At 43.0% G+C, this 14,750-nt stretch overlaps 2 protein-coding genes across 7 annotated transcripts in view; one reads left to right on the top strand and one right to left on the bottom strand.

The window, feature by feature from the left end:
- Window positions 1-2,557: 2,557 nt before the first annotated feature.
- hexim1 (HEXIM P-TEFb complex subunit 1) lies at window positions 2,558-4,563 on the top strand. Its single transcript, XM_044330582.1, has one exon. The coding sequence runs from the start codon at window positions 2,986-2,988 to the stop codon at window positions 4,090-4,092; it is 1,107 nt and encodes a 368-aa protein (XP_044186517.1). The 5' UTR covers window positions 2,558-2,985; the 3' UTR covers window positions 4,093-4,563.
- Window positions 4,564-7,820: 3,257 nt separating this feature from the next.
- arhgap23a (Rho GTPase activating protein 23a) overlaps window positions 7,821-14,750 on the bottom strand; it is a 69,168-nt gene continuing 62,238 nt past the window's right edge. For 5 of the 6 annotated variants that reach the window (XM_044331362.1, XM_044331363.1, XM_044331364.1 and 2 more), the window contains 8 exons: window positions 14,570-14,648; window positions 14,391-14,464; window positions 14,163-14,252; window positions 13,931-14,056; window positions 13,768-13,809; window positions 12,733-12,826; window positions 9,650-9,681; window positions 7,821-9,539 (listed from right to left, as the gene is read on the bottom strand). In XM_044331362.1, coding sequence (XP_044187297.1) covers window positions 8,100-9,539; window positions 9,650-9,681; window positions 12,733-12,826; window positions 13,768-13,809; window positions 13,931-14,056; window positions 14,163-14,252; window positions 14,391-14,464; window positions 14,570-14,648 — 1,977 coding nt within the window. In that variant the 3' untranslated portion in view covers window positions 7,821-8,099. Of the gene's footprint in view, window positions 9,540-9,649; window positions 9,682-12,018; window positions 12,044-12,732; window positions 12,827-13,767; window positions 13,810-13,930; window positions 14,057-14,162; window positions 14,253-14,390; window positions 14,465-14,569; window positions 14,649-14,750 lie in introns of all 6 variants that reach the window. The other variant, XM_044331367.1, reaches the window with a different exon arrangement.

Raw genomic sequence — 14,750 nt, 5'->3', positions numbered from 1 at the left:
CAGGTTTGGTGGTGTGGGTGGAGGGTGCTTAAAGTGATATGTTTCTTTCACTCAGCTATTTAATGCAGTTGATTTATCAAGTGTTTGCCTCTTTCATTCACATTTTTTTTTAGCAAAAACATAGATCTAGTCCTGCAGTTTTAATGGCAGATGTGGAAAAACTAAAAAGCACAAACCTCTTGTGTGTAGATGGATATCAGCCATCGCTTAAATTTACACTTCAAGGCCACGCATAGGCCTATAACAATTTCTATCTTTCATCTCCCCTCATTTGCAGCAACAACCATGTTAGACAGGGTGAGAGATTAAGTCATGCCTGCTAATCCTCACAAGCTGTGATCTATACAGGAGCAGCTTTGGTTCCCTAGCTGCACCGCTCCTTGATTTGAGAATATGGGAACCCTTGGTAGGATTTCTCAATCTCCATGGTCATTAGGTTTCATAAGTGGAACATATCACCTCTTCCTCAAAGGACTCCCAGCTCAGCTTGCTTATTTGCCAGAGATGAAACTCTGCCTGCTTCTATTAGTAGTAACAGTGGGCCTGTGTTGTTGGATTCTCAGTCTTTGCTGCCAGTGTTAGGAGAGACCAGTCACCCACCATTAGAGGTCAAAGACTTAGTAGTACATTTCTTCCATGAATAGAAATAAAAGTGCTTTGTGAAAACTGTGAAGAAATTAAGTATGTGTGTGCATGGTATAGGGAAACATGCTCAGTTAAAGATGGAGTCAGTCAGTGTATTGACTTTTTTTTTATTTGAGTATGAAAACAGTCTTCCAACATGCAGTGTTTGTGTAAAGATTATGCAAAACAAAACAATACAAAACCAATATTAAGATATTGATAGACCATAACAAGGTTGGCATACTTTTAATCAAACAGTTATTTATTTCAGCAGCTCATTGTATATAAAACGACAACAAAGAATAGTTATAGTTCATCTACGGGTGGCTTGTATAACTAGTTTGCTAACCATCAGTAAACTAAAAGAAAGCTTCAGTGCTGGCTTGGAAGATCAGGGGCAGTCTACTTCCTGAAACTAAAATAGTTCGGTGGTTCCATATCACGGATTAATACGAACAAAGACTGTTTCTCCAATTTATTTATGTATATACAAATGTTTTGGTCTATACTGTTGCGACAGAATGTTATGTTGCAAATGTTTAAATTCACCGTAATTCCGTAATGTGAAACTCTCACGGGAAGCATCTACACTCCAGCAATTACGCTGACCCAGTATAAACACACTGGCCTAGTTAGCCGCTAGCTAACGTTAGCAACTCATGTAGGGCCATTTTTGTTTTACTTTGTTCCCTGTTCGCTCCGGCTGTATCGACGAACGAATAAGGAAACGTTTGTATGAAACTGACCGCCCGTTAATGTTACATATAGTATATTATACAAACGTAACATATATTAACTTTTTATTTTACGCTACACCGTAGCGTTAGCCAGTTAGCATTAGCTAGCCTAGCCTCATGTACCGTTGCTGTTGTGGCGTTTATTGGTCTTGACTAACGCCAGAAACCGTTAGCTATGACATATTATCAGAACACGTAACGTTTATTTTGGTTATAGTGCGTATGGCTTCACACTTTATGGAATGATGCAGTGTTTTAATTTGGGAGCGGCACCACGGAGCGCTCACTTGCTAGCTAGCTTATCCTTAGCTGATAACACATCAGTGTAAAACGAACACTGCGTTTTAAGAAAATGGGTTCCGCAGAAATGTTCTAAACGGATCTACACCACTCCACGTCCACTGGTTACAGGATTATCGAGCAAATGTGAGCTCGCCTGACCCACCCGTCAACAACGAGGGGACCGGAGATCTGCTCGTAACGGCTGCTTGACAATAAATGTCGTTTGTTTACGCTGCTTCCAGAGTTCCCCCCGAGCCCCTGCCCCGAAACGTATCACTCCGCACGACACACAAAATACTCTTATTTAAAACATTTAATGATCCAATTCGTACTACAAGGATACATTTATACGACACTAAACATGAACAACATTTTCATGTTGAAAATGAGCTGAATTCATTTAATTTACTATATGAACATTTAAAGCGGACTAGTTTCCGCGAGAGGTTTTCTTCATTTTGCTTACAACACGGAGGGTTTTTTATTGTTTTAATAATTTGGCGTTAGACTGTGTAGTCAGCGAATTGTAACAAGCCCTACGTTCTCACGTTTAAAACGCGCTTATTTATTCCAGGATCAATATATAGCCATTCTAAAGTATTTTAGTGCGTCTGTCTTTCATTACTTTTAATCGCGTCCCCTTCATTTGCAGATAGTAGCGTCCTTAAAAATGCCCCGGACTGCTTTCTTGGTATAGTTTACGTACTTCTGATTGACTATTGGACTGCCCAATCAGAAAATACCATAAGCTTAGCAACAGCAAAGTTATACTCTTATCCAATCAACAAAGAGGAGGGTGGGCTTTAGTGTAGTCAAGATCCTAACACTTGATTGGTTTATATGCTCGTCAGTTATCGTAGACTTGTGGGCTATGTAGTTTGATATGCAGGCCTCCGCCAGTGTTGCGCTGAAATCCAAACCACATGTCCCACAATCCAATAGGCGTCGCGAGCAGCAGCATGCGCACGGCTGGAGGCGGAGCCACTATATAAGCACGAGCTCCCTCTTCTTGAGTAGCACACTGGACACTGTTGTGACGGCGGAACACAGTCTCCGGGTGAACGAAAGCTCTGACAGCGTCGAAACAGTTAATGGTAGTTAGCGACAGTTGCTCTGACAAACCCTTGGAGGAGTAACAAGTGTTTACTGTTCGGAAGTTTACTTTAACTTTGCGAGAGTTTGTTTTCAAACGTGATATTCAAACTTTTTTTGGTGACTCCTGCTCATTCTGGAATACGTATATTTTGTTCAAATTTAAGTTTTTTTTTAAACGAACTTTTAAGCTCAGTTTTGAGAGCATGAGCATAATTTAAAATGCGCTGAAGCGGAGCCGGCAGAGCGGATGATCAGGATGACAGAGCCAGCGGAGCAGACCCATCACCTGAAAACTTCAGGCAGCCCATCAGGTGGGAGCAGCGGAGCCGCTTTGGAGCATCTCCCAGCCAGCAACCGTGGTAGGCCAGAGGACGGCGACAGGGGGCGACAGAGAGACCACAAGCAGCAACAGCGGGCGGAGAACTGTGAGGATATCAACACAGACAAGTTATGGCAAATGAAAGGCGAACAGAGGGGGGTGTGTCCTGCCTTCGCAGCCGGAAACGATCGCACAAAGTGCCCGATTGCACCTCAGCCTCTCCAGAAACCCGATGTTCTTGCAGCAGGCGACGGTAATCACACCTCACAGGGAAACGGCGAAGACGAACCGCTGGAGGAGACTTTGAGCCAGGTGCAAGAGGAGTTGCATATCGACTCCGACACTGGCTTAGATGCGCGCCTGGGCAAGAAGAGGCACAGGCGTCGGACCTCCAGGAAGAAGCGCCACTGGAAGCCTTATTTTAAACTTTCCTGGGAGGAAAAGAAAGCCCTGGATGAGAGAGAGACTGAAAGGGCTTCCCGGTTAAGAGAGGAGATGTTCGCCAAAGGGCTCCCAGTGGCCCCCTACAACACCACCCAGTTCCTGATGGATGAGCACGACCGAGAGGAACCCGACCTCAACACCGAGACCGGGGTCAGGCGGCCCTCGGGGGTGGGTGGGCGCATGGAAGACACGGGCAGCGAGGAGGACTTTTTCGATAACGAGGAAGAGGATGATGATGACGGCAGCGGCGGAGGTAGCGACGGCATCGGGAGGCCCGGAAACGCAGGTGGGGAGTTTCTCCAGAGAGACTTTTCCGAGACCTACGAGATGTACCACGTCGAGAGCCTGCAGAATATGACCAAGCAGGAGCTGGTGCAGGAGTACCTGGAGCTGGAGAAGTGCATGTCCCGGTTGGAGGAGGAGAACAACCGGCTGAGGCGCGCCGTGGAGCCCGGGGGTCTGACGGTGGAGAGCTCCCTGGTCCGGCTCAGAGAGCTGGAGAGAGAACTGGAGAGACTGAGGGCCCAAAACACGGAGCTCCTTCTGCAAAACCACCCGAGCAAAGACAGGGGCCAGGTCGCTACCAACTAAGGACACATGTCAAGTAGGGAAAATCCCTTAAAAAACACGGGACTACTGCATTTAAAATAATGTCATCCGTTTTCTGTAATCTGTTTGTCATCTGGACGACAAAGTCCTTGCATTGCAATGCAATACTTGACGTTTCTTTTCTATTTGGACTGTAAGGGTGTCCTGTTCATTTTTCATTTTTCAAGAGGAAATGTAAATATTTCAAAAAAATAAGAATTTTTTTTGTAAAGAGTTGTATTTGACAACACGAGAGTATTTAGTTTGTTTTCCTGCTCAACTATATCCATTGACATAAATACTGGATTTTTGAATTTTAAAACAAACATTGTATGTTGCATTTCCCACTCAGAAATTGAATAACAAATTTGCAGCTAATTGGGCCGGATTGCAAAAGATTGTTTTGCAGGATAAAATTTTAACAGTTGTGTGTTAACATAAGTTCAAATAAAAATTTTGAAATTCTGATTATAACCGTCATGTGTTGTGAAGCGTCTTGTAAAAAACAAAAAAAAAAACACACACACAGGAAAGCAAACAAGCTGCAGCGTCAGAACTACTGTACGTGGCTTTCGTCAGCACGCTAATATTCACAAAGCTTTTCTTGTGAGGATCCTGAAACGGGCAAGACGACATCAGTGGGCTCTGAATAGGAAGAATACACGGACTGTAGCCACAGCAGAAAGGGGGGGTGGGTGGGGGGATGGGGCATGATAGAGATGCGCCTTATGAAGGTTAACCCACTCTGGAGTTAAATCTATTAAGCTCAGACTAAGATATGATGCAAGAAGAAATGCTAATTGGATTTATGCCCCCTTTTAGAAACATTTTTTTGGTTCATAAGAGAAGAGCCGGGCATGTTTAAAGCCAAGAAATCTGCTGAAAATGGTGTTTAAAGCTTTTAGATGTTGGTGGGAGAATGATCAGTTTCAGCAGGTTTTCAGTATTGCAGCTTATTTTCAAAGAATGCATAAATATTATACTTTTTATAAAAGAAGCTCAATAGTTGAGCTGAAGTTCTCAGAGGAAATCAGTGCCACAGGGCCTGGAGAGACTTTACTCATGTGCAACCTCTAGAGGGCGTCATTCAGCTCCTGTTTTAAGCTCGTCTGCGCTGCAAAACATGAGCCTCATCCTCCCTGCTTTTTTTTTTTTTTTTTTTTTTTTTTTAAGTATGCATCTTGCAAAATGACACAATCCCATAAACAAACACGCATGTAAACAATTTTTTTTTTAAACATAGTTCTGTTTATTTACATCATATAACCTTGCTTTAAAGCACACAGCCATGAGGGAAATGGTTTCAAGCGGACAACCTTTTAAGTCCAGTCATTTTCATATTAGTTATACTCAAAAGCAATTCCAAATGTACACAATACAATATGTTACATATTAAGATAATATGTACAAAAAGGTTTTAAAATACAACAATGAGACATTAGGTAAATCACATTTCAGACAACACACACCAACTGACTGTTGAGTTTTTTGGGTTTTTTTTGTTTCTTTTGTTCCTTTTGATGAAATCATGGGTTGTTTGCTCATCTCAGGAAGTTGAATGTTGTCTGGTATGACCTAATGCAGTTTTTAGAGTAGGGCTTGTTAGGTGTACCATATTCACACACACCGTGGATCACTAGGCAAAGAGAGATGACCTCCGTTTGTTAAGAAATGCAGCTGAGAGAATACTATGCCTCCTCCCTCTTAGCAGCATCAGTAATCGCTGTTAATCGCCTGTGTTAAAGGCAAAGAGAGTGCATAGACATATCCTTGGCTTGAGGTGTGCTTTTTTTTTTTTTTTTGTTTTGTTTTTATTTCACAGCCTCTCAGATAGGCCGCTTGTTTATTTAATGTACACATCTTTGGGTCAGTGCCTAAGTTATACCATCAACCACAGGAGAGGAGGGAGGAGACCCAGAAACAACAAAAGGAAACGGAAAGATAAGAACCGACCATGGCACTGCAGAACAAAAACACATTCCAGAAATCAGGCACTTGTAGAAAAAATCTTGAGGTAAGACAAGACAACTTATCATTTATTATTATTATTATCATTATTATTTTTCCACTGGGTTATTTGGTCAGATGTAAAGAGTCTCTCATGACTTTCGGACCTCCTGTTTGTGTCGTTTTTCTGATGGCAAAATTTTGTTCCACGGTCAAGACGAGAGATGATAACAACAGAATCATGTCAGCTGGGCATTTTGTATTCATTTCATCTAATGTACCATTTCCCCAGTGAGGGGAGGATTTATTAGAGCCTGACCTTATGGAAAACTCCTCGTCATGTTAACCCCAAGGTAATAAATCTCTGAGGGTTCATCTGCCGACAGATGAGCCCTCAGAGGGGACAGGATGAAAACACGTACATCACAGCCGGCATAAATGAAAAAAAAAAAAAAAAACGTAGTTGTTTGTATGCACTGCACCATGTTTAAACAGTCTCGTTGTCAGGCCTTTTCTCATTCTCTTGTACAAGAAAGAGCACACTTTGTCTTGCGCTAGTCAATATGAGCTGATTTGTGGAGGCAATGCTCAGTAATCCCAGACATGAATAACAAAACAAATGAGGTCAGCCATCACACAGTGTGGCGCTGAGCTGCCTGCAAACTTTCAAATATCATGTAATAACTGCCAGATCACATTTTCTCATCTTGCTACATGTAATTACTAGATTGTACATGTTGATGCAACATTGTTGAAAGTATAGTTACCAGATAAACTTATTTCTAAGTGTTTTTATCAACATTATATCTCATAAGATAAAGGTTTTTCTGCACAGTGCTGAGAATAAGAGAGAAAGGCCATCTATAAGGAAATAAGGAACAGGTTTAGTCATGTTTATCTTGTCTCCTTTGAACAGGTACACCCAAGAGGTGAAATCACAATAAAAGTACTTTTTTTACTTTAATACAAAATATATATAATATATATATATTGAATATAAAACAAAAAAAAAAAAGAATATATTAAGGGAAACATTTCAAGTAACATCTTGAAAGAAATGACTGTGCACTTGTACGCACTTTTGTAAACCATAAAAAAGAACTAAAAAAGTAAAAACAAATATGATAACATAATATTTATATTTACAAGGTTAACTTAACAAGGCTTTGTACAAATGTTACAAAATTGTTCAACACAAACACCTGCACACTCATGACATGACCACGAATATTGTTGCGCAAACACACATAAACATTATTAACACCTAGAGAGAGACAACTGTGTTTTGTGTGTTTGTGATCTACCGTGTTTATTGTTTTTGAGCATTAATGAGAGTGTTACAGTGTCTGTGGTCAGAGGAGTGACGTTTTTGGGAAGACCGATATGAAAAATCAGCTGAGATCTTGCTTGAAATGGTTTTTATTCTGACCTATTACTTTTTGAAACTGTATATATATGTGTGTGTGTGTGTGTATTCCCTCTTCTGGCTCACTGAAGTAGGTTTGGAGATATTCTATAATAGCTCATGTTTAACCCCACTTTGATAAGAAGCACCATTCTCTCAAGAACCAGAGGAAGGTTGCGTTTGTTTAGTAACCTTCTCCGGTTACTTGAAGGGATAAATAAACCCTTTAATTTATGTCGTCGTCTGTGAGCCAGGCGGGAAGGAAGAGAAGACGGGAAGGAAGGATGCTCGTTTATTACTCAAATGAGAATTCTTGGCTGAAACATCGATTTTGATGAGGTCTCTGTGTGTGTGTGTGTGTGTCTCTGTTCTGTTTCTGTATTATTTCTAAAAAAAAAAAAAAAAAAAAAAAAAAAAAAAAACACACATATAGGAAAAAAAAAAACAAAAAAAAAACAAAAGCTTTGGCAACACTGGAATGCCCCTTGCCATGCAAATGGAGCTTATCAAAAAGAAAAAGGGTGGCTGCTCTTAAAGCAACTAACCACAACCGTGTTCACACTGCTGCCAGTCTACTGACCTGCAGGGAGTCAGCAGCTCGGCCTGGACCCCCTTCAGAATCAGCTTTGGAGTGGATGGTGGGGTCAGCTGGCAGGGCTCACAGGTACTGGTGAAATCTTGAGGTGGGTGCTTGGTGCGTAGCCGGTCCTTGTTCGTGCCCGTCCGCATCCCGAGGCAGCCCTGGTGTTTTGACCTGGTTTTGAGTGTTGGGAGAAAGGGGGAAGTCATTGACAGTCATTGGGGGTCTCTTTTCGGACGCCTCAGTCGGGGAGGCCACCACGGTGTGTCTGCGCCAGGCACGTCTCTTCCTCCGCGTCTCGGGCGACAGCGGTTTTCTCAGTCCCACGCTGCGCAGGTCGTCGGCCGAGCCCAGCAGTCGGGCGCGGACCTGCTCCGCCAAAGACCTGCCGCCCGGGCCGGTCGGGGTGAAGGAGGCGGCCTCGCTGGGAGGCAGGGCTGGCTTGGGCCGGGACAGACGAAGACTCTCCTGGCTGCTGCCTGAGGAGGGGTTGGTTCTGGAGGTCTCCCTCCTCGCTCTGGGTGCGTCCTCCGGCCCGGCCCTGTCTCCCTGAGCCGCGGTCTCAGACAGCTCCAACAGGTCCAGGGAGCGAGCCTTGGCCTTCTCCCCCTTCAGCTTCTTCCTGGCCAGAGTGTCACACTGGATCAGCTTGTGGGAGTTGAAGGAAGGCCGCGAGTGCAGTCTGTGAGTAGTGGAGGAGGAGGAGAAGGAGGATGACGAGGGCGTGGTGGATCGCGCCCCTCCTTCACTCCTCTCCGCTGAGTCTGGTGTGTGTGTGAGGGGTGTGGGCGGGGCGAGGAGGTTCGTGGGTGAGAGAACGGGGGGTTTGTAGTGTGTGTAGAGAAAGCTGCGCGGGGCTGCTGGCGGTTGTGTGTTCACAGGTATCGGTGGGTGTTTGTCGGGTCTTTCCTGAGTGAGGGAGCGTGAGGCGAAGCCGCTCTCATTGTCCGTCTCGCTCACCAGCTCGCTGTGCTCGTCATCGGCGTCGTCCCCCCTCCCCTCTGACCCCAGGCTCCGCCCCAACGTGGAGAGGGTGGAGTAACCAGAAACGATAGAGCGTGCATCCTCCGGAGCTCGCCACGGCGGCCCCTTCACCTCCGCCCGCGCCTCCTCCTCTTGCAGCAGCATGGCTGCCTGACTTCCTCCTGCCTCCTCTTCCTCTTTACAGCATGACCGACTGGGAATAACCGCCACCACCTCTTCTTCTACCTCCTCTTTCACTCGGCTTTCTACAACTTCCTCATCTTCCTCCTCCTCTTCCTCTTCTTCTTCTTCATCGTCATCCTCCTCTCCCTCTGCTCGAGGAGCAGTGTCTCCTACAGGTGACTCTGCCTCCTCTTCCTCCTCTGCCCCTAGATGTCCGGCTTTGATTGGCTCGTGCTCTGAGTCGTCGTCGGTGCTGCTGCCCACACGGCGGCCATTATGGCGTTTCCTACGTTTGCGGCCCGTCACAGCTGACATGATGGACAGAGTCAGGAAGTCCTTCGCTGTGAGGTCTTTCTTTGACCCCCATGACCCCTGAAAAAGAAAGAAACCTTACTATTTTGTTTTTTTTTTGACAATATGTGAGTTGTATACTGTACGAACAACCAGAGCAACCTTGTGCGTAAAGTGTAAAGAGATGTTACCTTTGATTTCGCTGAGTCACTGTTGGTTGAGTCTGGGGAAAAAAGAGAATAAAGATCAGAGGGTCAGATCCGCTGAAGTTAACAAAAGGCCAGAAAAGAGCAGTGAACAGTCATGGCGGAGGACACAGAGGCAGTTGGTGTGGTCATCACTTTTTTTAAAGGACAAAGCCACAAAAAAAAAAAAAAAAAAAAAAAAAATCACATTGAGCAGAAAACTGCAGCTGCACCACTCTATAGGGACTGAAACTTTAATCATTGATATCACAGTGGTGTTTTCCAGCAGCTGCAAAAGAGAAAAAACCTGCTGTGACATCATAAATTGGATTGTTGCTATAATCTCAACACGCTTCAAAGTTTAAATCCATAGGAAGCAGTGCAGCAGCAGCTGTTTCGTGTCCTCATCCAGATTATATAAACGATAATTAAAAAGACAATTTGCTCTACTAAATGTGTCCTCCTCTGTGCCCTCCGACCTCGACGGACCCCCAGAGCAAAGACACTGATTTACACACTTGAGTATGTGGAGGAGAAACAATGATTGGGAAGCAGGGTGTTGGAGGAAAACTGCATTAGGAAAAACACAGCACACATCGATGACATCACCAAAAAACACTGATGACATCAATCAGTGAAAGAAGCTTTGGGAGATGTGAAGGCAGAAATAATGTTGAGTGGAGGGTATGGAAAGAAACATTTCCCCCCACAAACACAAACGGACATACACACACACGATGCAGGATAAAGGCTTGTTTTGGTCTTTTACATACAGTAGTGCAGGAATCCAAATCTCTTGAGAAATACGGGGGTCATCAGAGGGTCGTTGCCTCTTTTCTAGATGGGAGTTGTTTCTGAAATGCCAACGTCATCTGTAAATTTCAAGCCAATTTACTGTATTTTGTGTTCTTCTTACAGATCGTTGGCCCAAACTCTCACGCTTCATCTTTGGATCATGCATACACCCTGCTTAATATTAAAATCAGCACAGTACTTCACCAGTGTGGCACCAAAATCTGTGACCCATCAGTGTTTGGTACACTAAAAGGTATCAACCTGGAGGTGTTAGGATTGGTTGATTTAACAATTAATAGACAAGTTATGGGCAAGTATTTTGATACCTGATTAACTGTTTAAGTCATGTTTTGGTTCCAGCGTCTCCAGTGTGATGATTTTGCCGCTTTTCTCTGTTTTATAATACTGCAAACTGAGTATCTTTGAGTTTTTGAAGTAATTTGAAGACATCACCAGGTGGCTTAGAAATTGTGATGAGCATTTTTTTACTATTATCTGACATTTTATAGACTTAACAATTACTTGATTAATGGAAAAAAATAATCAACACATTAATTGTAAATAAATATAGTCATTAGTTGCTGTCCTTTACACTAAGTTGCCATCATTTTTAGTAACAGCTATGTGAGCGGTGTAAAAACTTTCATATACAGCTGAAAGTCCTGAGAGGTCAGAGAATCTGATGGGAAGCAAATCAACTGCTCTTTTATGTTCTGCTAGTTCATAAAACACAACTTGTTTAAATAGAGACTTCAGTCTTGTCTGTGCCTATAAATAGTGAATTAAGCTCATCTGAGTTATGCTCAAATATTAAATCTATCTCATGAGTTGGGGAACATTATAGTGCTTTTTAATAATTCTGTATGTGAGTGTCACATGAGCACAGCCATTGTTCAAGTGGTGTACAGTTTCCTCTTCCTAGTTCACATTTACTAAGGAAGACTTTACCTTTATTATTAGCTCTGCGCTGACTTGGCAAACAAATTCCCTTTTTTTGAAACAGAGGCACTGACATGATACAAAGGCCGAGGAGGAAGGGCGAAAGTTCGGGCCACCGCGGAGAAGCCTCGCACAAAATCTTGACAGAAATTGGCTGTTGATGCAATTTGAGGCACATCAGAAATGACACCACCTAGAGTCACTTAGAGGCTAACGGTTGGGGTTAGGAGCCCGATGATTGGACTACACCGACTGAAATTGCCCGTAGGATGGGTTGAACTGGGAGCTGTCTCTCAGTGACAGACCGTAGTGTCAGATACAGCAGCTTTAACAGGCAGCGAGCATCCAGTCATCCGTTAATTTATTAGTCAGACTGGGACATATGAAGTGACACGTTCTTACAGAGACCTCAGTCTGACACTGAGAGGGAGACGCTGACTTTCAGGGGGGGGGGGGGTAATGGAGACCATGGAGACATGAACCATCACCACCACTACCACTCTCTCTCTCTCTCTCTCACACACACACATGCCCATTATTTCACTTTCACAATATGATGTGCTTACTCGATTGCACATGCGCACACACACACACACACACACACACACACACACGTATTGCCAGGGGAGTTCCCATCCTACCGCAGTGGCTGCTCCACAGGCTCGGCTAAGAGAAGGAAATGCAGAAACGTACAGAGAAAGTGAAAGATGAGCAACGTGGAAGGAAAAAAAAGAGGTCAGCAGAAAGGAGAGAAGTATAGGCACGCTATCAAACACAGAAACACTCCAAGTGCTAACGGATGTAAGATTTCATTTCTTATGCTGCGTTCCAGTTCTTTTGGAAAGTAGGGAATTCTGGCTTTTAAACAGGGACGAACTTCCAAGGAGGTATTTCAGTCAAGCGAGGAACCAAGTTATCTGACGTCATGCCGACATGGCAGCAGACACTGTCGACACTTGAGAGGATTTCTTTAATGTAATCAAAAAGTAAGTCATTTAGTAACATAGAGTAATGTAGATTATAAAACATCTGTCATCGGAACAAGATTAATTCGCCTACTTGTTGAATCAAGTGTCTTTTTCCTGAGACTTAATTAAAAAAATGCCTTAGATAAGAGACACTGTATTGATAACAACTGAAGAATTGTTCTATTGTTTTAAGATAAATCTGGTCTGACAGCTGGAGTTTTTCTTCTCAGTTCACTGGAACACACAGATCATAATTTATGACCCACTAGTGGAGAATTTCCTGCTTCCACTTTTGAGCAGAACGCAGCATTAGCTTCGAGTTGCGATTTACAGCTGCCCGAATGCTATTGGTCGGCAGAAAGACAGCAGAGAGAGCGGCGCGCTCACCTGAGGCCTCCCCGAGCAGAGCGGTCCTGCCGATGTTGGACAGCAGGTGGTCGATGTTGGGGGCGGGCTGCACATCCTCCGTGTCCACCGGCGTCTGGATGGACAGACACAGGACGATTCAATTACGCAACAAAAGTCTGTGATTTACAGTCACCGGTCAGTGTATTCGCCTCAACGGTTGTTAGTTCACCTACATTTCGGGGAATGAAGTAGGGAACTTCCTATTAAAGAACTCCACTTCATTATTTGGAAAATGGGAGTTATGAAAACTAGATCATCAAGTTTCTTGCACAGATGCACACAACGTGGAAAGATATGGCTTTTGGATAGACTGTCTGGCACATGTTTGCTGTCTGTGCTGTCCATCACAAAGATTAAACTACAAGGTCAAATGTGGTACAATCAGTGATTTATTGTTCTTATAAAATAGTATAATCACTCCATTGTTTGATAAAAAAGAAAGATCATAAATGATCAATGAATTGCATAACTGAATGAAAGTCATGACGGAATGATGGCTAAGCTACAAGTGATGTTTACTGAGCACATTAATATTTTTATTAAATCTGCCAAAACGTGTAATTTCATCTTAGGTTCAGCCAGATTCCAGTATTATTTTTACCATTTAGGTGAAATAATTTCATTTGACAGAATAAATCATTAGAATCTAGAAAATTATACAGTTACACAAGAACACCAATAGAGAGCAGCACAGCTTTGCATTTGGTGGTACGGTTTGTTCTTCAACTTAGTTTACGTGTATCTCGAATTTCCCCAGAAGCAGTTCTTTTTTTTTTCTTGTTTGAGAAAACATTTACAACATGTAACAATTACTTATTACAAATTTGCAGAGATGTTATACAAAGTTATTTGACACCACACTTGAAAAGATTCTCTTATCAGAGCTGTGATTTTGTACACCGCACACTGTAGCCGACCTTTCCTTTCAGTCTTCAGAGCTACTGAATATCACTGTTTCTGTTGTACAAGTCCAAATAAATCATTATGCTAGCACAATAAAAATAGGAGACATACCTTTTCATCCTTGTCTGGCTCTTCATTGAAAAACCAGATGTACTAGAAGAAAGACACAGAGAAATAAATATTTAGCATGTAAATCAGAGTATTACTGATTTGTGTGTGTGCGTGTGTGTGTGTTTGTATGTGTTTGTGTGTGTGTGTGTGGGGCGCCTCTCACATGTTGGATTAGCGTTTCTACTATCTTGTAGCGGTCGGGCATGTGTGTGACCATGTCTTTCATGTTGTCTTCGGACGTCCGAACCAAAGTCGGCCCAAACACCAGAGCCAGGTTACGAGGCTCCATCTACAAACACCAAACAGTAAAGACAAACAATGACCACCCATGAATCCCGATAACATCACTGTTATTAATGATTGTGACACATGATTTCTTTCACACACATACACACCTTGTTTTTATCTGAGTTATCTGCTACAGTCTTCAGGTGACAAACCAAGAACTTCAGAGTGTGGTAATAATAATCTGGAAGGTCTCGAATCTGTGAAAGACAAGAGTGACAATACTGATAAACTTGTTGTACCTGTAACACACACAGACACATGCGTGCACACGTACACGTTAGTCACGTAGGTGAATGATCCTGTTCAAATTCTTTCATGATTAAACAAACTCGTACCAGTTTCTTCATAGTCTTTAGTCTGTCTGATGCACTTTCCATCCGATTGGCGTCAATGAAGTCGTTGTATTTGTCTGTGAAGATATTCAAATATTAAAATACACGTAAGATAAGGTTTTTATTTAAATACAGTGCAAGGCAGTAAAGTATGTGGCTTGTCGCAACACGTTTGGACTCACCGTTGGTGAAAAGCGGCTCTGGAAGTTTCCGGAAAAAGGATTTGAGTAAGCTGCTGACAACGTTGAGGTCCTGCCATTTCTGTTGACAGCGAAGAACACAGAGATTATGATATTTCAACTTCTGATGCTGCACTATTATAGTTTAGTCGGTTGCGTGGTTTATTCTACAAGGTGATTGGTT

This window comes from Thunnus albacares, chromosome 17, assembly GCF_914725855.1.
Source record: "Thunnus albacares chromosome 17, fThuAlb1.1, whole genome shotgun sequence".
NCBI lineage: Eukaryota > Metazoa > Chordata > Actinopteri > Scombriformes > Scombridae > Thunnus > Thunnus albacares.
This window is presented reverse-complemented; position numbering and strand designations above follow the sequence as displayed.